Genomic DNA, 26,004 nt, shown 5'->3' with positions numbered 1-26,004 from the left:
TCACTAAACTGAATGTGAAACAAAAGCAGTGAGTTTTCCATGAGACATTGGACATTGCGTTTAGAAAATATAAATTTTAACAAAGCATGCGTGAAAAATATAAACTTTTTTCATTTTTCTTTCATAGTTTGGCATTTAAGTGTATAACTTCATGATGAACACATACATGTAATAAATAGTTCAAAGCCCGTAAATTAATGCCTTCACTAAAATTTCACTATCCAAAGACGTACATTAATTTTATACATGCTGTGTGGAAGCATAAAAGACTTTTGTTAGTAATTTGTACCGAGTAAACTGTTCTGTTTAATTTTTTAAATTTATCTTTCTTTATTAGTTTAATCCTGCTCGTTTGTGTGGTGTTAAAAAAAGCACAGCATAAATGATTGAAATTCTTCAGCTTCTTTCCAGCAGACGATGTCCAAATCATGCGGTTCTAACTATGAGACGCGCTCGAAATTCGAAGACAAAGCTGTATCACAATTCACAATTCTTCAGTTGTAAAAAACAGACACAACTTGCACTTAAAAAGTTCTTTCTCTTCCATTGGAAATACTTTCCTTTTGGGTACACCCGATCCTGCCGTTAGAATTTATAGCCGACTCCTTGTGATGTACCAGCTTTTGTCAGGAATAAATAGATGGTTGAAGAATCATAAATGTAGTCATAGCTTAAATTATCAGACGCTAAGTTTAAAAAACAGGATCCATTTATTATTGGTCAGGAGAAATAGCAGTTACAAAATCAGATATCCGGAGTAAATAAAAAAGAACTACTAATAATATTTTGTATGAAGTTTACTACATCGTGACATTTAAGAAATAGCCCCGATATTCAATTGCGAGTCCTTTTATAGCCTCTGGAAAGGCGGAGCTTCCGAGAAATGACGTCAGCCTCGTCAGCCAATCCAGTTCGCTTTAAATATTTCCTGAACATTCTATAACTGTACGTGTAGAAAAAGCGGGAAAAACAACTTGACTACGGGGCTGTGAATTTAATTCCACGTACTTTCAAATAAGAGACCGTCGCCATTAAGAAAGAAAAGAACATACAGTTAGAATTTTAAGTGTATTCTTGTCTATGGAATTTTATTATTACAAATATATAGTGCTTAATAATATATATATATATAGAAATTGTAGTAAGCTCGCCTAAAAGTTAGAGTTTTCTAGACCAAATTGGTCATTCAGTATTGTAATTACTACCTTGCTTGATATATATATTATATATATATATATATATATATATATATATATATATATATATATATATATATATAGTGCTTAATAAATATTATTTCCATACCTCTAAAGCGGAGAAAAATATTGTAGGTAGTAGACAAGTTATACTGTGCTTATCTCCGAATTTCTCCTTTTTTTTTTTTTTTTTTTTTTTTTTTTTGTTTCTTTAAATTAGAGGTAAAAATTAAGCGTGCGGTTGGGGCTTACACACGTAATAATACGGTTCGCTTTGTGGCTTTGTGTCAGGAATTTAAGTAGTCATGGTTTGGTTTTAGTTTATTTAATTATGGCAAAGCACACTAGGGCTATCTGCCTAAGGGGATGGATGCCTTAGTGGAGGACTTTCTAAGGGAACCTGACTCGTATACACGTTACACATGGGGAAAACCACGAAAAAAACCCATGCAGCCAGCCCGTTCGCGGGATTCGAACCTCGGACCGAACTACCAGTGTTCAGTTCAGCGACTTTACAGCTCGAGCGCTGGTGGGCCTATTTAAGTAATGAGCTAGGGCAATGTGTTTAATTATTGAAACAACGCATTAATTTATTATTACTGTTATTACTAAGTGCATTGACTATATTATAATAAGATTCATTTATTTATTATGTATTGTTTCTTCTGAAGATATTTTGAGGGCATTTTCAATAAACTTAAATTAGTAAATTACGATTATGATACAATATATAATACCACACCCTAAGATGCTCCTCCAAAGATAAAAGTTTTGTTTGTAAATAAATTAATTATCCTTTTTTTCAGGTCCACCTGTAAACGTTGGAGTCACAATGTATATTCTTAGTATAAGCTCCGTCAATGAAGTACAGATGGTAAGTTGTAATAAGCTTTTCTATTTATTCGCAGTTTTTCATTATTTGTGATAAGGATAGGCTTCTTTAATTAGAAGTACCTCAAAATTTAAGTTTCAATTACAGGGTGCGGCAGCGTTCATAGTAGGATATTAAAAACACACCATAAGGCAGTAACTGTAATTTATTTATTACCTCTTATGTTAATTAATAGTTAAAGGTATGCCATTTACTAATGTGTAAGTCATTGTCCATTGCGTGGATTACTTTTTGAATATGATGCCTGTTAAATAATGCCCCCTCTGCACAACACATTCATCTAGGCGGCGTTGGAAGCTTGCCATAATTCGGCGTAACGTATTCCCTGGGACATTGCCGACGGCAGTTCTAATGCGATCCTTCAACTCAGGAATGGTGGCACAACGTGTTCGGAAAACTTCTTGCTTCAGGTGTCCCCAAAAGAAAATGTCTGCATATGAAAGATCAAGTGAGCAAAGCGGCCAGGATATGTCCCCAAAACGGGAAATTGCTCTACCTGGAAATGTCTGTTGCAATGGTCCGTCCATCGGGAACTTTCCCATGACATCCCAAGTTGAAATGTTGCCGAAATAGACGCTGGGTAGCAATAATAGAGTAGTTATTCTTGAAATAACTTTTAACTGCAAAGACACGATGCTGTGCACTCCATCGATCCATATCACTGTCCCACGCGAAATGGCAGCTCATTAGTACACGAATGCGGCACGAGCTGGCGCGCATTAATGCAGTACGTCATAGTGCTACGCAAGTCAAATTACGCTATGAACGCTGCCGCACCCTGTATTATGTCGCATGTGGCTCCATATCTATCTATATATATATATATATATATATATATATATATATGTTCTACACGTACGTATTTAAAAAAATGGGTTAGATAGAATACTTACTTTAATTTCCAATAGTCCTACAGTTCTCTATTTTAATATGGTAATTTCCCCTTTTGGTCCTAAAATATGAATCCTATATAATGCTAATGACACAAGCACTTACATAATGCTTCAGTCAATAATGATTTAAAATTTGGGAACCGGAACTTACTATTAACCGATAAGGATTAATCTGAACTTAAACCAATTCATTCTGAACCAAACTTTCATTTCATACGGCGTCGCATTTCTGCTCGTGCTTGTTTTCGTACCTATCTTTCATCAATAGTAACGGCTTAATGATGTAGGAAAGGCAAAAATGTGCTCGAAAACGGGAGCTCAGATTGCTCTCATTACCATCTGTAATTCCTATTAAGAATGTGCTTCCCAGAACCAAAGAAAAGTTAAAATTGGCCATGACAGCAACTACATTTTTATATATTTCTATGCCAGCAATATCTAAATTATTACACACACACACATATATATATATATATATGTATATATGTATATATATATATATACACATATATATATGTGTGTGTGTGTGTGAAAATTTTACGTTTTTTAAGAAAATAGTTTTTTTATTTTATTTTATTCTTCAGTCAAAAAAAAAAAAAAAAAGACGTCGGAAATTTCCAGCACTTTTCTTCATTTATTTGACTTGCGTAAACAATCAAGTAGTTTTTTTTCCTAATATAATCAAAAGGAAAAAAATAATGTCAAAAGCACTTGCAATAAAATTTTTAGATGAAAAAATTAACAGCAGTGTTATTTTCTGTAATTTTGTAAATAGTAATTGACGGATGTGCATTTGGTGGTTGCGATTCTTAATTATGAGATACATTGGGATTTATTAGATTTTACTGAGTGTCTAAAGAATCTAAAATGCTGATGCCGGTCTTTTCGTTTTCAAACTTAGTTTTTGATGTACTAACTAGGTACTTTAATTATGCGAAAGAAATTAATATTTTGTTACATTATAAACAACAGAGAATAATGTTTTTTTTTTCATCTGCGAAAAGATGAGTTCGCTCTTATTAAGCTATTTGAGGTTATGCTTCTTATAATTCAAAAATATTTTGAAAAGTAAACGTTGATCTATTATCATACAGTTTTCACGCAAGTATAAACACACTTGATTGTTAAAATGTAATAACTTTCGATAAAATATATTACCAAATTACAGAAGGTCGTAATTTATAGCTGATCACAGAAAATCAAAGATCTATAATGAGGGAAGCTCGAGAAATATCTAAACAAATCTAATCTTCACGGGACTTGCACAGGTTATAAAATGCAAACTTAGTTATTCTCTCAGATTAGCGCTGTTTTCCTTTCGTGCAAAATTCAACGTATTACTATTTTTTTTAATCAAAGCACGGTTTGCTTCTGATTTTTAATATTCTGTACATATCTCATGAAGATCTTCACAAGACCTGCACAGAAAATTAAAAAATCAGAGTGATGAAAATTTTACAGCCACAGCCGCTGACTTTTAACTCTCATAGGATACGCACAAACTCAAAGCCCCGAATTAATCAATTGATCTCTTTTTCTGTTTCTGCGCGAAAAGCGTGAAGAAAACCCGCCGTCTTCGGAATTTCACCTTAGGATGCCTTTTGCTTTGAAAGTATCCTTCTCTTCCTAAAAGCTTTTTCTCATAGTCTAGAATAAAAAGGTGAGAAAGGTTAAACAAAAAATCACTAAGGAAACACGAGTGCAGTTACTCACATCGTGATTAGCTACAATTAAAATAATGAATGGTTCAAACGATATCGAGACACATCATAAGTTGCAGATAAAATATAATTAGCAGACTCGCAACATAAAGTGAAGATAAGAAGGTTAAAATATGTTCAATAATTAAGTCTGTGTTTTTTCCGTTTCAGCTAGCTTTCAGAAAGCAATATTAAATAAATTTCAAGTTCCTTTCCCTGAACTGACTCCACGCGAGAAAAAGCAGTGCTTTTATAAATTATTGAATGCACTGAGTTCGTAAATGCGCAGTCAATCAGGCTTCCAAATATCTAAAATACACCTCCTTTCCGATTGCAACGCTACATTTTACTGCTCCGATTGTGCATTTCGTTACGGAATAGTGGTTAATTCGTTATCAATAATGGTTAAGTTAGCAATGAATTGTGTTCCTTTCTCGTATTGCAGTTACTTTGAAAATCGAATCTTACTAAATAATTTTAAGTTTAGACGTTGGTTAAAAATATGTACCCAATACCAGTGATGATTACACATCCGAGTACATGCATGTTAAAAATATAGAAATATTAATTTCTGCTTGCCATATATTGTTAGAAAGTGTTCCATATGTATGAATTAATTTTTGAAACCATTTCTTCAATTTCTAGTAGATGTTTAAGCGTTGATTTCATTTTCTTTTTTCCGTTAGCTTCACTTTCTATTTCTTATGAATCAAAAGTTTTTGCCACTGTTTAGCCAACTTATTTTTTGTTTTCGTTCCTATTAGATATGCGGGTGTCCTTTTATGGATTAAAAGCATTAGAGGCTATCTGTATACTCTGACTGCAGAAACAAATATAAAATGTCTTTGAGCTACATTTTTTGCCTTTCATTGTATGAACATAAGATAATTTTGAAGATATGACTTTCCTTCGTTATTTCTAAAAGATTCTTTAAAAATACAAATTCTGAGATGAATTTTCATAGAATTGGTTTAAACCTGGATTTGCCTTTGCTTGGCTTTAAATTCTTATGAGTTTATTTTTATAAAACTTATTTTTATGTAGCAAATATAACTTCTTTTCCTGCTTTGCTGCTGCAGGCTTACTGAATTGCTGGTTCTTAATTCGAGTTGAATAGTTTGATTTAGTTTCCATTTTCTTGGCTTCTAAGTTCAAACACTTTTTTTCTTGATTTTGGTACTACACATCTATTAGCTAAGTATTTAATCGAAATGACTGAGAACTTGTTTTCTTATTATTTTCTGAGAATTAAACTATTCGACTATAACGATGCATTTTCCACGATTGAGTTTATATCGAACAAAATTTGCCTTAGGTATCAAATGACCCAATCGTATTCTAATTCAGTTATCGTTGTGGTTAAGAAAGAATAATTTTTCCTAAGTTTCTGTGCACGTAAGCACATTCTTCTCTGAACATTTTAGAGTCCTTGAGCTTTCAGTAAACTATGTGTATTGTAGACTCAGAATCTCAAAGAATATGCTAAAATTGTTCATTAATATTCTTCATCCTTGTGGCTTAACATAATTAAGCACTCTTTCTGTCAGTCCGCTTATCTGATAGTATTTGTTTCAGACTAGTTTTGATGGTTATTTAGACTAAAACTCTATGGCCAAAGGTAATTATCTACTCCTCCCGTCAACACACTATGGCTGCTTATTTCTGTAAAATCTGCAAAATTAGTGTTAAAAAAATTAGTTACATCTATATTGTAACATTTATTCACTTTGAAATTCTCGAATTTTATCTCTCGCATCTGTCTTTTGAGCTCACGTTTTACATTATGATTATTTTTGAAGATTTTCCTTAACCTCATCCCTTAAATTCCATGAAAACAGTCGTAAAAATATCCATTCTTTTCATGATAAGTTTAAACAATGTAATCTTCAATTTTTAATTTTAGAACAAATGCTAAGTTGAATCAGTATATTAAATTTCCGTAAATAAACACTTAGATGTTTCGAAGGGGTGATGCGCATTTTAGAAATTAAGCTTCAGTCTCATCCCGAGATGACATAAGTACGCGTCTAACTAATACTTTTTCTTCAATTTCCCATTTCAGCGCGTCTTCTTGCAGACGGGACTCTAGCAGCTGCTTTCAAATAATAATCCTAGCTTCCATTTTAAATTTTGCTATATATATTACAGGCGAGGATTTAATTTATCATTTATTTATTTACTTAAAATGATGGATTTTATGATGACATATATTGAATATGAATCGTCAGCCCTTTGAAACATACGATGCAGTGGGATAATGACATTTACTTAGGATTACAGGCTCTAACTATGCCTTTGTCACTAATGACTATGTAGAGACATTAGGTATTTTTGGAAGCAGGCAAGATGAAAAATTAGCAACGCCTTCGAACCGCGGACCTCTCAATTATGCGCTGAGCGTGCAGACCGCTACACCACGGGGGCTCGTTAAAAAGGAGGGAGAAATACCTTATATACTCCTAGAGGCTAATTGTTTATGTTGAGTCTGGCCATGATTGTTTGCGAATCAGGAAGTGGGACACCGTTTAAAGGAGTCTTTTTCTGATATATCTGAACTGGATTTGGGAAGCATATAAAATTTATCTTCCATTACTACAGCCAAGCCACTGATCTTTCCGATTTGGGGAAGATTTTACCCAGACGATCCCTTTTGTTAGTAATTTCTAAAAATTGGCAGTAAAGAGAGTTTTCTTACAATGATTCAAATAACTGTAACTCAATTTTTCCGTATTGTTGCTACATAGTTTCAGTTAATAAATTTTCATCTGGCAATGCAAGTATATTTAACACTGTATCCACTTATCACGTTACTTGATTTAAATAAAGTTTCAATTAAAAACACTGTAAAATTGAAATTACTTTTAAAATATATTTATTGATTTAATAAATATATAATTCTAAAGCATACGATACAGTTGCATACTAAGCTAATAAAGATCTTCCTACGTGTTTAATATGAAGATATTGTGATCAAAATGCCATTTACTTAGCGTTCTTGCAGTAGATCCTATAGAGTAACATAGAAATGTTACTGTAAAAATATGATTGCTTTAAAGGTCTTTATAAACTGGAAAACACAGTACGAAGTTTAAAAGCTGCATTAAAAGAATGGAACTAAAACTTTGTACATACTTTTAACGGGCCTTTTTTAGAAGTTCCGTTTTAATAATTCATTAAAGCTCTTAGGTTTAAAACGCTCCCTTATTATACATAACACTGGATATTGGATATCTTTGATCGTAAAAATAAAAGTTACTTTCAAGTTAAACATGTTTATATTCTTATAAATAGTTTCCTGTCTACTTAAATACGCTTATGCTCTCGTAAAAATTATTTTGATATTAAATTATACGCTGTTTACTATTATTACACATATAGTCTTCCGCAGTAAATTCTGAGAGTGCGCCTAGATTCGACTAAAATTTAAAACGTCTTAATGTTTACCCACCTTCAAATATTTAATTACCTTTATTTACTTTTACATAAAACCAATCTATAAGGCATCTTAATCGATTTTAGTTACCCAGCTGGATTTTGCCTGAACTCTTTTAGTTTATCTGGATTCTGCTATGATAAAGTGTATCGTTTAACAAAGCCAGAAATAAGAAAATCGCAATCTAACATATGTTAAGATAACTTGAGGATTTTGTTAAATATGAAAGTTTGAAACAATTTGCTTTGTTCATAACAAACATACGAATGCGCAAAAGCAATTAAAATTTTGTTTTTGGGACTTATCTCACTTGTCTGACTCTAACATCAGAACAAGCCCACAAAATCCATCGTGGCAAGGAGTACAAGCTTGCGCCTGTCGTTGGCAAGAACCAAGAACACCGCACAGGTGACAGTATGATGTCGCTGAGTTCTGCCTCCAGTTTTGATGGAAAGCACTCCGGAAGGACGGGTCCGATGTCTCCCACCCCTTTTCCCCTACCCCGGACCTCTCAAAAGGACCTTCGGCTCACTGCATGGTTAAAGTGCCCCCGTGCCGCACAGACACTATACATTTCCAAACATCCATGCCTTCTCCTGGATTGGAAACCGATCCGTTCGGTACCGCAGCAGGCTTTCCTAACCACTATATCATCTGGACAGCTTAAAATTTTGTATATCTGTACAGTGTAATAAAAATGCAGTAATGCATTCAGTGTAATAGAAATGCACATTTATGGCATGTTCCTGATTACATTAACCTAAGTAAAGGATGTTTTTCGAGATTATTTATCATTTAGGATTTTAAAAAGCTCAGTTAAAGGTCTAAAATTTACAGTAGGTCACTAAATGTGAGAATTGTGTGCTAATGAACGAACTGTGCAGAAACGTGCACGAGTATAACTTCCTTTGCGTATTTATCACTTTGTTCTAATATGTACCTTGTTCATGTTTACAGATTTTCTTTTTCGTTTATACTAAATTTCAGTCGTTTTTTGCAGTTGTGATTCCAAATTTAAAATATTTCTTCCTGCATTAAATTAATACTAAATATTTTAATGCAGAATGTTACTCGTGCACCTACCTGTTCTTTTGGACTTCTAGTCTTCGAAGTATTGTTTTTTATTTTGCAGAGATTACTAGCATCAGATTGAAACTGCTCTTTAGATTCTGTCAATTCTGCTTCGATGAAATTTTGTTCAAGATTTGAAAAAAATTAAACTCCTAGTTAAGATTTCATGCATAATTCAACACACTGAAATTCATTTTGAAAACATCCATTTAGTATTTCGTCAGATAAAATATAAAGCTTCAGACATTGGAGATTATTATATATAAAGAATTCCATATTTAATTTTTTATCATTACTTGATAGCACAGATCCTTATCGTTTAATTTTATTCTCCTCTTTCGCATTCCATATTTAACGTTATATTTCTACATTGCATCGACGAGACATGAGCGTAGGACAAATTCGCTACATCGTTATATGGAGGGAAGAAGAAAAAGAAAAAAATGCCATTCTAAAAGTGAAAGTTCAATCTGAAAAACAGACACTAGCCAACAAATATACACTGATGAAAAAAAAAAATCCCAACAACAATTTTCGCTAGTAACGGCGCATTTGTAAATATCTTGTATTTGCGTATTTTCGATTGTATTGCATATTTGCTTCTGTAGAACTGTGCACTTATAGTTATTAATAGCAGCGTAAGTATAAAAGTCATGAATTTACTCCAGTATTGGGCATCTGTATCGATGTATTACAAGAATAATCAACAACACTAGCATTTCTATAATAGCATAGCATTATTTACATAATAGGAATTTATATATCAACATGCATAGCTACTGCCCTCCTGTTTTCAAATTTTATACAATAATATATTCGATGTAACTGTAAACACAACAGTTTCAGCGTTTTTGAAAACATATAAATATGTCAGCATTTGTGCATCTGCTTTTAAATGTATGTGTATTAGTGTATTTGTATGTGTGATATTGCGTATTTGCTTTTGTATTGCGAATCTGCTTTTTTACCCCTTCTTTTTGTAAGTATTAGTGCCAGCATATTTGTAAATATCATGTATTTGTACATGTATACTTGTGTGTTAGCGATTGTATTGCGTATTTGCTTTTGTAGGAATTGTGTACTTGTAGTTATTAGCATCTGCGTATCTGTAAATATCGTGTATCTGCTCCAGTCTTGTGCATTTGTAAGTATTGTAATTACCGCATCGGTGGATTGCCCTTTTTTTTAACATATTCGATATATTAGCATTTTTATTAACGTCTGTTGGTAACTCGCGTGTATATAAATCACTTCTGCACTATTATTTGCCATTTGCCTCGGTAACGTATATTGTTCACATATTTAGAAATCAAGGACATGTCTCCCAAATCAGAATGTACTTTTTATGTGCGTTATTGTGTTAATGCTGAGTATTAATGTATGCGTAACTGCTATTGTTTTTGCTAGTGTATGTCCACATGCTCTTTCTTCACGTCTCCTCTCTCCTCCACTCTTCCTCACATTCATTACTGTCATATTTTCTCCTCCCTTCTCTCTCTGTTACTCTCCTATGTTTATTTATATTTATATGCATTTATATACAACAGTATTATGTTATTCTATCACCTATGTAAAGCTGAAATCGCTCCCGTATGACACTGTAACCTCTATGTTTCAAATCATAATAAACTCCCGGTGCATCCGTCTGTGGCACCAGGGAGTTGTTGCTTCTAAATAGGGTAGGACGCGGAACACATGCCTGCTTACCTATGTTAGACGCCAGGTGTCTCCGTCTTCCGTCACCTGTCTTAGGACACAATTCTGTGCCTACTGCAATTTTTCCTGTAGGATTGAAAGTACACTGTTTCGAGAAATTAAGGGGTGAAGTGTGGTTTTACTAGCTAGAAAGTTTCTAAGGCTAGATGATCTTTAGAAAGGATATAGCAAGGATGTTTTCCAAGGATTCCATGAAAGAGTTTTACTGAGGATCTCCCCAAGGTAAGGTACTTGCTTGGCCCATGGGATAACTTCTCCGTAAAGTTGCAGGTTTTTGTTGAATTTATTTTATTTATTATTATTATTATTATTATTTGGTAAATAGAATTGCTTGCGTTTTGTCCATATTGAATTGGATTTTCCGTCTTGACAGCCAGGTCTTGAGTATGTTAATGTAGCCTTGTAACCGGTGTATTGCTGGGCTAACGAACGCACTTTGTGAGAGGATCGCAGTGTCGTCAGCATACATTGCGAGTGTTGTGGTCTGTGCATACGGAACGTCGTTTACGTAAATATTGAATAATGTGAATCCAACCAGGGACCCCTGGGAGACACCTGCAAGGATTGCCTTGTGTGTACAAGTGCATTTGAGACGTGCAACAACTACAGGTTAGGTAGTGTTTAATTAAACAAATGTCTATAGGTGTCTACAAGTTAGGTAGTGTCTACAATTTAGGTATTAAACAAGTGTCTACAGGTTAGGTAGGGTTAAATTATATTGGTGATGTAACATGGGAAACCCAGGTTGTGTAGTTTGTATATGAGTGCTTTTAGCCTTAAACGATCCAAAGCCTTTGCTGTATCCAGAAATAGTCCTTGTGTAACTTTCTTCTGTTGTAATTTTTCGCTGATAAACTCCACAACACGGTATAACTGGTTCACTGTGTAATGCCTCCATAATCTTGCTGAGTGATCATAGCAGACTTATGGGACGGTAGAACTCTGATAAGCTTACAGATTTCTGAGGCTTTAAAATTGGTGTAATTTTAGCTAGTTTCCAGCTTTCAGGAAAATGCTGCCATCTGAGAATTAGGTTGACAATCTTCGTGAAGAATAACTTTTACAGAAAATCTGTTGATCATTCTCTTGTTTTTGCAATTATTTCCAGGACTCTTGTTGTTTTTCAACTTTTTAATATAAGCGCAGACTTCCGGTGGGATGACTGAGATCATGATGTCTGTGTGTGGGCTTGTCATGTAATTGTTGTGAAAGTCAGCAATTGATTTTTCTGTGGAGGGATCGTTAATGCTGTTTGTGCGAAACTGAGTTTCCAGATGCTGTGGTAAAAGTTCTTGTCTCTCATATTCAGTGTAGTGGATCCTATTGAGGGCTTTTAAGGGGCGGAATATTATTATCCCTCTTAAAAAGTTTTCCTCATCCGTAATCCGCATCTGCAGCGCGAGCTTTCGAACTCATTATTCAACAAGGGAAAAAACATCAGCAATGAAATCAAAACCAAAATGTTGAGAAGATTCTGGGAAAACGCGTAACCTAGCTCCTGTTCCACTGCCGAAAATGTCACGATGAGAGCTCGCAACGCGCTCGAACCGGTTCCCGAAGTCTAGAGCCACGGGGAGGCGGTAATAACTTTTACTTATAAACTGCGGTGGGCCCCGAGGGGCTGCCGGTCTAACTACGTCCCTCCTCTCAGAAAAAATTGATAAAGTCTTGAAAATCTGCTAAACAAAATCTGCTCCTGCCTCACGTGCAACTACATTCAACACCTTGGTGACGCTCAAAACGAACAACCTCTAATTTAAGAATGGGCTCAAAATATCAATAAAATTAAATTTACCAAATCCGACACCAAACTGAAAAACCTCTCTTAACAACTAGAACAAAGGCAATTAACAACCATCCAAATTCGAAGGAAATCATCCCCCTCTTCTAAAGTCACATACCCTTTTTCCCGCGCAACCACAGGAATGTGTTCAATCGTAATTCAGTTAAAGTTGCGACACCGAGGTAATAAACATTTCACACAGATCTCTTCTTCAGAAAAGCCAAATTCTTTCTAGCCTCCAAATGAGCAACACACGTGCTCAACCCCTAAAGATAAGGGGAAGAAAAAGGGAGCTGGCTTCCTACCTTTGACCCGCAAGTTTTTCCGTGAGAACGGAAAAACCCGCACTTTTTAGCTATATCAAACTTTCCCGTAAATAAGAGCTTTATTGTAAACAAATGCAAAATGTTTAAACAATAATACAAATTAAAAATTAATTCTCAGATATTCCCTAATCACTTTAAATTAATATAATCACAAATAATACATAACAATTCTACGCAACATTACCATGATAGGTTTTATTTTCGGGGGCACAATTTCAATATCTTCCGCCTCACCTTGTATCTCCATATTATCATTACACTTATCATTATCGCTTAGGCTATTGAATTTATTGTTTACTGAAATATCAACGTTTTACTTAACTAACTTGGATGGCTTGGCTGGGATTCTGGGCTGAGTAAAGCAATTTACTCAGCCGTGATTTCATTAGCTGTTCTTTTGTTTTTCTTTGAAAGCCGCTTGGGCTTAGGGATAACACTATTAGAAGTATTTTCATATATTGAATTGTGAACATTAGTACTAGAATAATTTTTATTACCATTTTTATACATAGCAGGTTTAATACTTTTAAGCTTGAATAGAAGAGAAACACAATGTGACAATCGAAATCGCAATAACAACCTTGTATTTAGCGTACATACATGTACGCTAAATACAAGGTTATATATACAAGGTTACAATGTTAAGATATGTACGCTAAATACAAGTTTTTATTGAGATTTTGACTTTAAGCTTGTTGGCCATAGTTTTCGTAAAAATAACAGTAGCAGTCATATTAACACAATCAGGTTTATGTGCACCAAAAAACTTACACTTACTTTATAGATCTGCATAAGTACTTCGGCTATCCCACGCTTCTCGTGAAACTCAGTTTTTAAATCTTGTTGTTCATGTTCCGTTTTAGCAGTAGTTATTTCCATATATCTGAGGCATTTCCTTCAAATATCAATAAGGAAACAAACACTTATTCTTTCTTTCATTTGCTGAAAAGGTCTCCGTAGTAGTTTCTCCAGAAGTCACGTCTGTCAATGCTTCTTCAATTTTAGAATTCCTGTTCTTATGCTTTGTCTAGTAAACGTAATTTAAAAAAGTACTGAAGCAGGACTTTTATACAAATATCTCTATTGCATTTTGTTTCTTAGGAAAATTATTCCAAGTTTACATGCACTCATACATACAAATACCAAATAAAAATAAATATATAAATTGGTTTGTATATACACTCATATGTTTATACGTGTTTATGTGCATCTATGTTATAAGCATACATAAAAGTGTCTGTGACAGTACATAGAAGCTGACATCTTGAAATATTTGCGAGAAAGGCAACATCGTGTCAAATTCATGACTAGCAAATAAAAAACATAGTTTCAAAAGAAATATTAAGATACAAATGCAAAATGAAAGTCGCTTAAAATGTTAGTAAATATAGCTGATAATGTAATAAAAGCAGTTGTCATTTCTAAATAATACTGTATAATCGGAGAATTATAAGAATATATTATGTTCTATAGATCACAGCTGTCTTTGAAATATTGCATTATAATTTTACATACAAACCGCTGTGACATCAAGTTGTTAGAATCAAATAATAAATTGATGTTTGAATTCAAATTAAACAACTCGCATATTTTGTTTCCAGGGAGCAAAATAATAAAATTAAATACTTAAAAAGTCTAATAATGCGAAAACTGTTAACAGTAAAAACACAAAATCAACCTTTCAGTTTGAAACACTTTAGATCATTAAAGCCCAAGAAGATGAATGAAACATAATTGCTAAAGATTAAGATAGAGAATAAAATAAAAATTAAATACTCTTAGAATAAGATCTCAATTAAATCGCATCTTACTCAACACGGAGATTCTGTAAAACTTTTAATAAAAAATGAAAAGGAAAAGAATGTTTTTAATAAATTATTTAATAAAAATTATGTAAGAAAATGCTTGGAAATTTCTTTTATTATTATTATGGTAAATAGGGATTAAATACAAAAAATTAATAAAATATTATTGAAGACTCGAGTGCTTTTTTTTTCATAATCACTTTAAAATGTTAAAAATAACCTGCATATCACGAAACGATGGGAAAAATAGCACTAGCACTTTTTTCAGTCATGTAATAAATTAATGAAAAGGAAAGATTGTCATACGCCTAATAAAGAAAAAATAGCTTTATTAAGCTATGGTTGCATTTAAGAGAAAAGCGCTTTCTCTTCTTATATTTAAATCGTTACTGACACAATAGAATATTCTGATTTGCAACAAAGTAGAAGTAGACATTATTTTAAAATAAATAGAAGCAGCTGACTTATTTTATTTCAGTTCAATTGATAACTGCATTTACAGTTTTCTTCTTTAAAGTATTGAATTTTATTTAACTGTTTTAACAGATACTCGTCTGTTGAATCTAAATATAATGCTTTTTTTTATCTACATGAATTAACAAAATGCCTGTTGAGAGCTAATTCTTAAACGTACATATACTTTTTTTATCCTGGACGACATACTGGGGTTTCGGACTATATTATGCTATATTTAGAAAAAATAATAGAAACACCTGATAAAACATTTGAGTTTATATCGAATTTGAAGTTAAAGCATCAATTTAAATTATTTCTAGGAAGACTATTATGAGTTAAGTCTAACAAAATGTTAAGCATTTAAAATACAATAACGCGAGTAACAATTGTACGCTTAACCACCGTACAATGCACCGAAAGTTTAGCTATAATACAACTACTGTAAATTTTGCCAGATCTTGCCCTGGAATGGAAAAAAAGGTTTTATAAAAAAAAAATTATTCCATAAATTTAATCCTCCTGCCAAAAGTGAACTAGAATTCATATAACTTTAAATATTTTCTCAGTCGTGAACATCGATATTTAAAAAAAAAAATCATAATTATGTCTATTTCGAAATCATATGCGATAATAGAAGTAAAGCTAAGAATCAGAAGGAAAGGCAAAATAGTTTAAATGGCAAAGAAATAAGTACCACGAGTCTTACCAAGAGTTACTTTACCACGAGTATAAATTCAATTTATTCATTCACGATCGGCTTGTTTCTTACCTAGGGTGATCATTTAAGTGTAAAGCCAATAATCATTATCGACCCGAATCAGAATAGTCTTGGTTCATTCCGGCACACGTCGTTGTTAAGCAGCTCGAACTCTCTCTGTGTGTTCCTTAAATATTTATGGACACTGAGCTCTGTCTACGGAAAACATACAAACCGTTTGTGAATGCTTTTTTCCCGAAAGTACTGGTTGATGAATCTTTATCGATGTGGGATGAACATTACCGTTATTTATATAAAATCTAATTTCATTAATATAATACTTCTCTAAGTATTCAGTGTACTATTGCTACATTGAATTAATTGGTTGCTCAATGTGAGGGAGCAGTATGTCCGTGCATTTATGAAAATTCAGTTTTGTAATCAAAATAAACTAACCACTAAATTATTCCCGTGACAAATTGTTTAAGAGTTCGTTTGATTTAGGCATATCTGCACTTCTTGGGGATTGATAAATTATTAGCTAAGTATCCTGAACTCACTAATTCTTACTCTATATTTAACAATAATCAAACTTCAACAATTTTTTAATGTATTGAGACTAAATCCTCCCCCGTGTTTTCTGAACCTTGCCGTCTGTCACCAGATTTAGTCAAATCGGCACGAAAGGAGTTTGAGTATATCATATTACAGTGAATCATTCGGCATTCTAAATGTTCTTAGGCTAGCCCTCTTCATATGGTCCGTAAGGTTAATGGTGAGTGGCCCTCTTGCGGTGACTGTCGCCGCTTTAATGCTGTGACCATTTCTGACCGGTATTCCGTACTGCATCTTCAAGACTGCATACAAAGATTTTATTTTGAATAAAGTATTTTTAAACACTCTATTTGGCTAGGGCTTAACATCAAATTCCTATTAACGAGCCTGAAACATCCTTGACAATCACATTTGCATTATTTGAGTTCCTTAAAACCTTTTACGTTTGGTTTACGAAACGCAGGGCAAACATTGAAGAGATTTATTCATCAAGTACTTTCTGGTTTTTGTGGTCTTTACACTGATGATTTGCTGGTTGCTTCAGAAAATGAATACGAGCACTACAGCCGCTTCCGTTTGATTTTTGATAGATTGAAAAAATACGGGTTAAATTAAAATAAAATTTTTCTGGGAAAGTCATTGGTATCATTTCTTGAATGTTTAATTATCACTTCAGGTGTTCGACCTCTTCCGATAAAACTGCAGTAATTTCTAACTTCCCTAAACCTGCAGTAATGTCTGAATTAAAGGGATTGCTGAACATTCATCGATGATTTTTTTCTAAGGCAGCTACTACCCAAGCTCCGTTTCATTCTCTTTTAAAAGACTGTAAGAAGAATGGTAAACGTCCCGTTCCTTGGACAGTAACAACTGCGGCCTTTGGAAATATAATACTAATATAAAAATTCAGTCACACTTGGTAACCATGCCATAGCATGGTAAATCTATTATCCACTAAAAGTAGATAATTAAAATTACGAAAGATGGAATTGTGTTCTGGCGAAATATGTATTGTAACGTAAATGCTGACAAGATACGTCCCTTTGTTCTCAGCCAAACCGTAGAACACTATTTGATTCACTCCATGGACCTTTCTCGTCCAGGTATACAACCGGCCAAAAAACTGAATCTTTCTCGTTTTGTTTGACCTTCTGTACCAGAGGTTTGCGTTGCCTGGACTCGTGTTTGCATCGACGTCCAGAAGATCAAAGTTATACGTCATACTCATAGGCCTTTGCAGTCCTTCACTGTACCTAGTCAACGTTTTGAGAGTGTGCATTTGGATATGGTCTAGTCCTTGCCACTCTCAGAAGGATACTCCTACATTTTAACTCTCATCGATCGATTTTCTCAATGGCCGGAAGCAATACCAGTGGGAGATATTTCGGATGAAACTGTCGTTCGAAAGCTTTCTACTCATTGGATTGCTAGATTTGGAGTTTCCACCGGCATAATCGCTCAGCGCCGGCAATTTCAACTCCGCATGTTCACTACACTTCTTGGGGGTTAATCGAACTATCCCATACCACCCTGAAAATGGCTTACTTGAGAGATTACACTGTTGACTAAAACAGGTATGGATGTGTTATAATAACGCCCAACTTCCAACTGTGCTTCTCGTTCTGCAATCAACTAACAAAGAAGACCTTTGCGGAACCTGCTCGGAGATAGTCTACCGAGCTACTATTCGCTTTTTTTTTTCTGCAGAAGTTTTGTAACCCACTCGAGTTTCAAATTCTGTTGACCCTACTTCATTTGTGCCGAACAATGCGAGACATATCTCCAGCATCCCCATCAGATCATGTTAACAATAGGTATTTCGTGCACCAAGCTTTAGAATGTCTCTGAAACGACCACTGAGTCACCCGTTTAAGGTAATAAAAAGCTTTAATAAAAAATTTACAATTCTAATTAAAGGAAATGAATCAGTTATCGACATCGATAGCCTGAAACCAGCACTTTTTGTTTCAGATTTTCCAGCATCAGTTTCTGTTCTTGAGCAGACTTTTAAATAAACCATAGAGTACCAGCTCGATACTTGTACCAGTACTTGTGCCAACCAACCAAACACCATTAGTGAATACTACTCGTTCTCGCAGAAGAGCCAAATTTAACCTGAAGTATCTCAAATTCCTTGTGTCACATGGAAAGGGAAGGTACGTGGCGGAAATTTTCGTTGCAGTTTGTGACAACATACATCTTTACTGTGCAATATGCTCACCATAGTGGGAATTTAAAAACTTGAACGTTTTCGCCGAGACTTACCACTGACTGCTTACTTCTCACTTTTATTGCCTGTTCGTTGCCGATGTCTAGCGTCGGCCCGTGTGTGTTAATGTTAAATGTTTAATCTCTTGCAAGATGGGCTTACCTATGTTTTAGATGTTTCATTTTAACTATTAGCTGAAATCTGTGCCTTTCTACTGATCTTCTGATGGAGTTTAACGGCGATAAACCGTCAATATAGGTTACACGAAGCAGGAAATGTGAAATCTGAGAAATGCCACTGCCAAGTTGAGAACTCCGGACCTCCCGATGCTATCCGGAGGTGCCTGTAGTTATGCCATGAAGGCACGTGATGAGGAGAGAGAAAATACCTTACATTCTCACCCATTAAAAAGGGGGACTGGAGAGGTTGGAATCCAGTCGCCAACTCTCCGTGGCCACGAATTATTGTATATCACTGTTTAGCTTTGATGCTACTGGGTTTTTCGAAGCACGAACGTGAATCATGAGCAATGCCCTTACCGTGATTCAAACTTCGAACCTCCCGATGCTAACTGGAGTGCTTCCAATTATATCACGATAGCATACAGTAAGGAGAAGAAAATACTCTATAAACTACTGTTAAAGTGTGTTTTATGAAGTTTCCTCTTAAATTTTGAAAGTTTTATCCTTTCTTTAAGCATTTAAAATTACATAAAATGATTCATAGTTAATAGGTTATTAGTAGTGGACTACTGAAAATAATTTTTATAAAACAATTTCTGGTACTTTTGGTTTCATTTTGACGCTAGTGTAATGCACTTTACATAAATAGTGTTTCATAAATTCCTTAGCAGTTTTTTAACAACACCAATTCATTGTAAAGCAACTAAAAAAGGCATGCCCTCGCCGGGACTCGAACCTTGGAACTGTTGAATACGCGTCGAGTATGTTACATAAATAGTGTTTCATAAATTCATTACCAATTTTTTAACAACACCAATTCATTGTAAAGCAACTAAAAAAAGCATGCCCTCGCTGGGACTCGAAAACTGGACTTGTTGAATATGCGTCGAGTATGCTTCCAATTACACCACGAAGGCATGCGGAAAGGAGGGAGAAAATACCTTATAGAGTACTTAACAATATCAAGCAATATTTGTGAAGCTCGGCACATATTGAAGTGCAGTCCATTGAATTTCTGCTACATGCTTGACTTTTTGATGAGTGGCATCATAATATCCCACCGAGGAGTTTAAGACAAAAGAAGCAAGAACAAACTCTCCAAAGCTCCCGAAACGCTAAGCATAGAAGCTGCACATCCAACTTCCAGATTCAGCGAGTTTTTTATCCATGCGACAAATTCTGCATTTCCATGGAATCCAGTCTCACATTGTCCAAGACTGGTTTTCTGAGCACGAGGATGAATTGTCCCATCTCCCCTGGCCACCACAGTCACCAGAACTGAATATTATCGAACTTTTGTGGTCTACATTGATACGGAAAGTGCGTTCTCGTTATCCACCGCCAACATCGTTATCTGAACTTGCCACCGTTTTCCAGGAAGAATGGTATAATATTTATTCCCTTGGCAAACATACAGGAACTGTATTTATCCATTCCGAGAAGACTGCAAGCTGTTTTGGATGCCAACGGGTTTCCTACACCATATTAAGCGAAGAAACATGTTTTTTTAAAGGTGTTTCCATATTTTTGTCCAATCCCTGTATTTGTCACATATTTTTATTTTCGAAATTTCTATGATTTCTTTCTGAACTGCACACTATATATCGAATTCAACGAAAGTTTTTCTCAACTTGGTTCTTAAATTATAGGGTAATTCAAAGAGAATCACCAGATTAAAAACTTTTCTAATTTTAAAAGCTTGTAAAGATAGTAGGTATTTTTTTGGAAGCAGGCAAGATGAAAAATTAGCAACGCCTTCGCTGGGAATCGAACCATGGACCTCTGGAATACGCTCCCAGCCTGCAGACCACCACACCACGAAGGCATGTTAAGAAGGCGGGAAAAATACCTTACATACTGTAAAGAGCGACTGGGGGTTTTTGGGGACCCAATCGCCAATTCCTGGGTATGGAGAATCATCACCCACCATACTTTTAGTTCGGGCGCCACTGTACAGACATTAGGTCTTTTTTTTTGGAAGCAGGCAAGATGAAAAATTAGCAACGCCTTCGCTGGGAATCGAACCACGGACCTCTGGAATAGGCGCCCAGCATGCAGACCACCACACCACAAGGCATGCAACGAAAGCGGCAGAAATACCTTATAAGCTAACAGTACAGTATGATAAGTAATATATGAATGTAAAGAAAATGTATTTGGTTTTTGTTTACAGATGTCCAAAGTAAACTTCTTTAGTTACATATATTATACCTTTACGTATTCCTCCTTTACGCATTCTTTCGTGGTGTAATTGGATGTATTCCTGATGCGTACTCGAGAGGTCCAGGGTTCGAGTCCCGGAGTGGGCACTTCACATATTCAGCATCAAAAATCTTAATGATTCTACACGTAGTGCTCGAACCGAAAGGTGGTGGAAGATAATTTGTCTCCCCCCCGCAGGATTTGGCGACTGGGTCCCTCATCCTCAGTCGCCCTTTAAAAGGTCGAGTATATAAGGTTCCTTCTTTCTTTACGCCTACGTGTTGTAATTGGAAGCATATTCGCCGCGTATTCGAAAGTCCCAGCGTTCAAATCCCAGGGAGGTGCACTGCACATTTTTCACTACTGCTTCAGAATAACCTAATGTAGCTGCAGTATAATGTCAAAGAGATCTGAAACCTTTTGACAAACACTATAAATATGGCAGCGGTAAACGTTTTTCTAAAATATCACAAATATTTTTTTTTAATTTGTTAGGCTAGCGTGGTGCTCGAATAACAGACCTGATCTTTCACATACTTCCAAAGACTGTCACGCAGTATAAATAACTGGAAACTTATTAAACCAGCTGTTTAAATCTGAATCACATGGTGCTCTGCGTGAAAGCAACAAGCGATTTGCTGCTCAGGCGTCATTTTCTCTTTTCCCTCTGCAAAACGTTTTCAATGACGAACTAGCTCTGCCGCTGAAGATCTGAAACAATTCTATTGATTTTAGCTCTTCAGCGGCAGCAGTAAAATCGCTAAACATTGGTAGTTTGACCCGGCTTGAATTCCTGGCAAACGGGCCAGCTAACTCGGCGTTTTCGTGAGTTTCTCTATGTGTAATGTGGATACTATCCAGATTTCCCTCGAAATTCTTCCACGAAAGGCTTCCTTTCCCTCAGACAGATAGCCCTCGCATGTTCTGCCCCTTATCAAATAACCAAAGCATATTGTTTTTTGTACTGAAATTTAGGCATATTTCCTTTATGTTCAGGTAATGCTTATCATTCTGTTTTCTTAAATTTTAAAACTATAAAAATTTTAAACTGCATGATTTTTTCTGAATTATCCTGTTTATTTATACAGTATTTGACCATATTTTACCCCAGGTGACAGGTTTGTAATCATGAAAAACTACCGACCCTTCAAATCCAGTTTTGTTTAACTTTTAAGTCTAGTGGCATCCAATAATCTTGAAAATATATCTATTCATTTTGCTTTCAGCTTTGTTCTTTCTTATAATCTAATAATAAATATAATTCTTGCTCCCCGTCGGATTCTACTTTCCATTTTTTCCAGTATACGGGGTTCATTTTCAAATATGTTACAATATATTAAATCTGAATGTTGGATGAATTTAAACCGTATGACGTCTGTGTGCAATGAAAGCAGTACAGAGCTTTCTTTAAAGGAGAGTGCATCAACTACGATCTTAGATTTTTCCTGTACCATTATTATTATTATTATTATTATTATTATTATTATTATTATTATTATTATTATTATTATTATTATTATTATTATTATTATTATTATTATTATTATTATTATTATTATTATTATTATCGTCGTCGTTGTTATTTCGAAGGATTCAAGGAAAAATTTGTAAGACTTAAAATGTTCAGTTTTACCTTTTGATTGTTGAATCTTGAATTATTACTTCACCAAACTTGGTGCTGAACTACAGAAGCACGTTGATGCATCCGGATGGTTCGTGTATTAATGATGGTTCGTGTATTGATGGTAAGTTTCATACAAAAAAGTGCTTTGCCAGTAGCAGTAATATTGTGTTGAAACATTGGACGCTTATGTTAGGTTTACAATTACGCGGTAAAAATAAAATGTATTGGCGTAATGTTTTCTGTTATTCGAAAGAGAATCTTTCCCTCTACAAGATGGCGTATTTGATTTTTTTGTCTGAGCTAATTTTTGTTATTTTCATATCATTAAAATGGAGTGTCATGTCGACAAAAATAAGCATTTTCGACACCTTCTTCCTTCTGCGTTTAATCGAGGCACCAATGTTGCAGAAGCTGCCCGAGAGATTTGTGAAGTGCATTGAGAAGGTGCAATACCTGAACGAACTGCAAGACATTGGTTTACCAAATTCAAAAATGCAAATTTCAACCTCGAAGACGCTGCTCGTTCCGGATGACCAAATGAGGTTGATGAAGTGCGTTTGAATCAACTTCTGCACGAAGACGCGCGTCAAACCATTCGAGAATTAGCCGACCGAATGGGTTGTACCCAAATGGATACATAGTTCGACATCTTGGGTATATGGAGAAAGTCCAAAAACTCGTATATTATTGACTAATTTATTGTTTTATATTTAGTTAAAATAAAAACTTTTAAATTAAAAAAAACGGCCATTACTTATGTTTCAACCCAATAGTTTTTAGTAATGCACGTTTCAGTACACCATCTTTTTTCTATTCCCTCTTCAAAGCCTGCCTCCTTTTAAAGTTGCATAATTTCATTCCTCCCTTTCCTTAATTAATATTGGAAACATCATAAGAAAAGAGAAAATAATAAATAAAATATGTATAATGTGTAAAAACAAATCTGAAAGTTTTCTGATTTTGAATTATGTTCAAAGGGGCGTTTCTTTAACGTTATGTGTGTTACCTTTATTTGTTAAATATCATGTCCTTTTCCCTTAAACCATAAAATTCAACTCAATAGCAATGTCGCAAAATATATTAAATCTGAATGTTGGAAAATATATTAAAAAAATAATTTTAAAATGAGCATGTCTTTAGAATTTTCGATACACAGTTCCGCGCGCTGGAGATGTAGAGAGTTGCCATGAAATCGATAATAAAACAAATTCCAAATTTGATCTTCTTCATGCCTATATTCGTAGGAAGATTACGTCATTCAAAATACGATGGTTCTATGTACCGTTGTTTTATCAGAATGCAAGAAATATACATATATTTATGCAGATTTCTCATTATTTAATTTCTTCAAATATAATGCAGGACTCTAGCATTTGGTGGCAACAGTTTGAAAAGGGATTAACCGTTTATAGTGATTCAACGCAAAATCGCAAAACGAAAACAATAGTCCTTAAGAGATACAGCCCCTTTGGACTAACAATAATTAATAATTAAATAAAGACAGAAAACCAAGTTAAATACAATTTATGTTGTAATTTTATAATTCTGCTATTTTTTCTAATCAGCACACCTATAAAACTGATTTGCAAATTTAACTCACCTCAGGAAATGGAAATGAAGTTGTATAAAATCGGAGGTCTTACATGGGAATTAAAACAGTTTGATATTTATTAACCGTTACCGTTCTTCTATCAGGTTTGCTATTCATCGCGGTAAAGGTCGCAAAAACGCAGCAGAATGAAATATATAAGAGTCTGTATTCTCTCCAATCTTTCATACACCAGCGCTCTCTGCATGCACATATATTCAATCAAACAATATGACTTACAGTCAATGCTTGCTAATTAGAAGAAGAATAAAATTGAATCCACAATATCTTGTTTTTTCCAAAGAAAACTATTAAATCAAATTTAATTACAACAACACGTCTTACTAATTTTGTAACCACAGACAGTGATACGTTTGTAATCCAGTCAAATATTACTTAATGAGGTAATATTTCTATTGGACAACTCTAATAGAAATCATTATGTTCGTCATATATATGTATAGTCAAACATATGTCACTTGCTATTGGTGCCAATAGATCATCGAATGAGAGGCTGATTTTTCCTTTTAAATAAAATATCTACCCATTTTTTTCCTTTCATTTTGAAATAAAATAAGCTAAATTTCAACGTTAACCCTGATTGCCGTGCTAAATAGGTAACGACATATTTAAAATAAATGCAAAATATACTAATTGCTAGAAAAAAAATCTATTGCCATTGATTGTTTCGTTGATGTGTTTATGAGTAATTCAAAATTAACACGTGAGAATGCGGCTAAGCTTCGGTTACAACACAAAGAATCATTGGACCTGAAATGGCCAATAAACCTGCCATAGTATTTGCGGCTTAAACATTGATTATAATCTGTATATATCTCCCCATGTCTTCTTTATTCTTTCGTGTAACAAAGATGCCATGATAACTGTCATCCTTGATGTGACTGGATGGAGACTGAATCCAGTATCTCTATCAAAAGCTTTGTTTGAAGTGTTCGCTTACTTCGTTTTTCACAATTTTATTATTATTAACTAGAGAATATATCCATTTTTTTTAGAAATGAGATTACTTTCATACAAAGACAATTGCCAATATCACAAACATAAAGTGATGCCTCGGATGAAATATACCAGAAAATATAAGGAACCGAAACTCTTTTTAAAGAAATAAAAATCTAAAAACAGTGTGCATTCAGTGCAAAAGATACAATGTTTTATAATGATAAATTTCATGCACACTTAACGACAGTCATTTGCCTTTCGTATGGATTCAACTAATAATAAATTAAATTTTAGATGCCCTATATCCCAGTAATCACATTTAGAGCTCGTCTGTCGTTTGTAACTAGTAGTGATTGTATTAGACAGTACTGTTCTGAGATAAACTTTCATAGCCAATGCAATAAATATTTTTCATCGCTTTTGATAATTAAATATTGGATAAAAATTAACAGACTGAGAAACGCTGATGATGACTGTGGCAATTTATGGATGAGAAGGCAGTACGTTTTCGCAGCGTACATTTCTTGTGTTATGTAGATTTCTGACGCAGCCATCATTCAGTAACATATAGAAATAACTGTGCGTTTTGTTGCTTTAGTTCCCAGAGTTTGAACTGTAGTATGATACGAAAAAGTAGCGGATTTCTTACATTTTCATTTTTATTTCTTCAGTTTTGGATTCAGTGGATTAGTAAAAATTCTAATTATGTGTTAAGA

The 26,004-nt window shown here is 34.3% G+C and overlaps 1 protein-coding gene across 2 annotated transcripts in view; it reads left to right on the top strand.

Moving 5' to 3' along the window:
* Window positions 1-26,004, top strand: part of LOC118181801 (gamma-aminobutyric acid receptor subunit beta-like) — a 534,459-nt gene that overhangs the window by 96,888 nt on the left and 411,567 nt on the right. For both annotated transcript variants that reach the window (XM_085808441.1, XM_085808440.1), the window contains exon 3: window positions 2,003-2,070. In XM_085808441.1, the coding sequence (XP_085664567.1) occupies window positions 2,003-2,070 (68 nt within the window). The remainder of the gene's footprint in view (window positions 1-2,002; window positions 2,071-26,004) is intronic.

This window comes from Stegodyphus dumicola, chromosome X1 (genome assembly GCF_044657685.1).
Source record: "Stegodyphus dumicola isolate Sdum_Otavi_A_Nest chromosome X1, ASM4465768v1".
Classification (NCBI taxonomy): Eukaryota; Metazoa; Arthropoda; class Arachnida; order Araneae; family Eresidae; genus Stegodyphus; species Stegodyphus dumicola.
The sequence above is the reverse complement of the archived record's forward strand: the minus strand, read 5'-3'. Positions and strand labels throughout refer to the sequence as shown.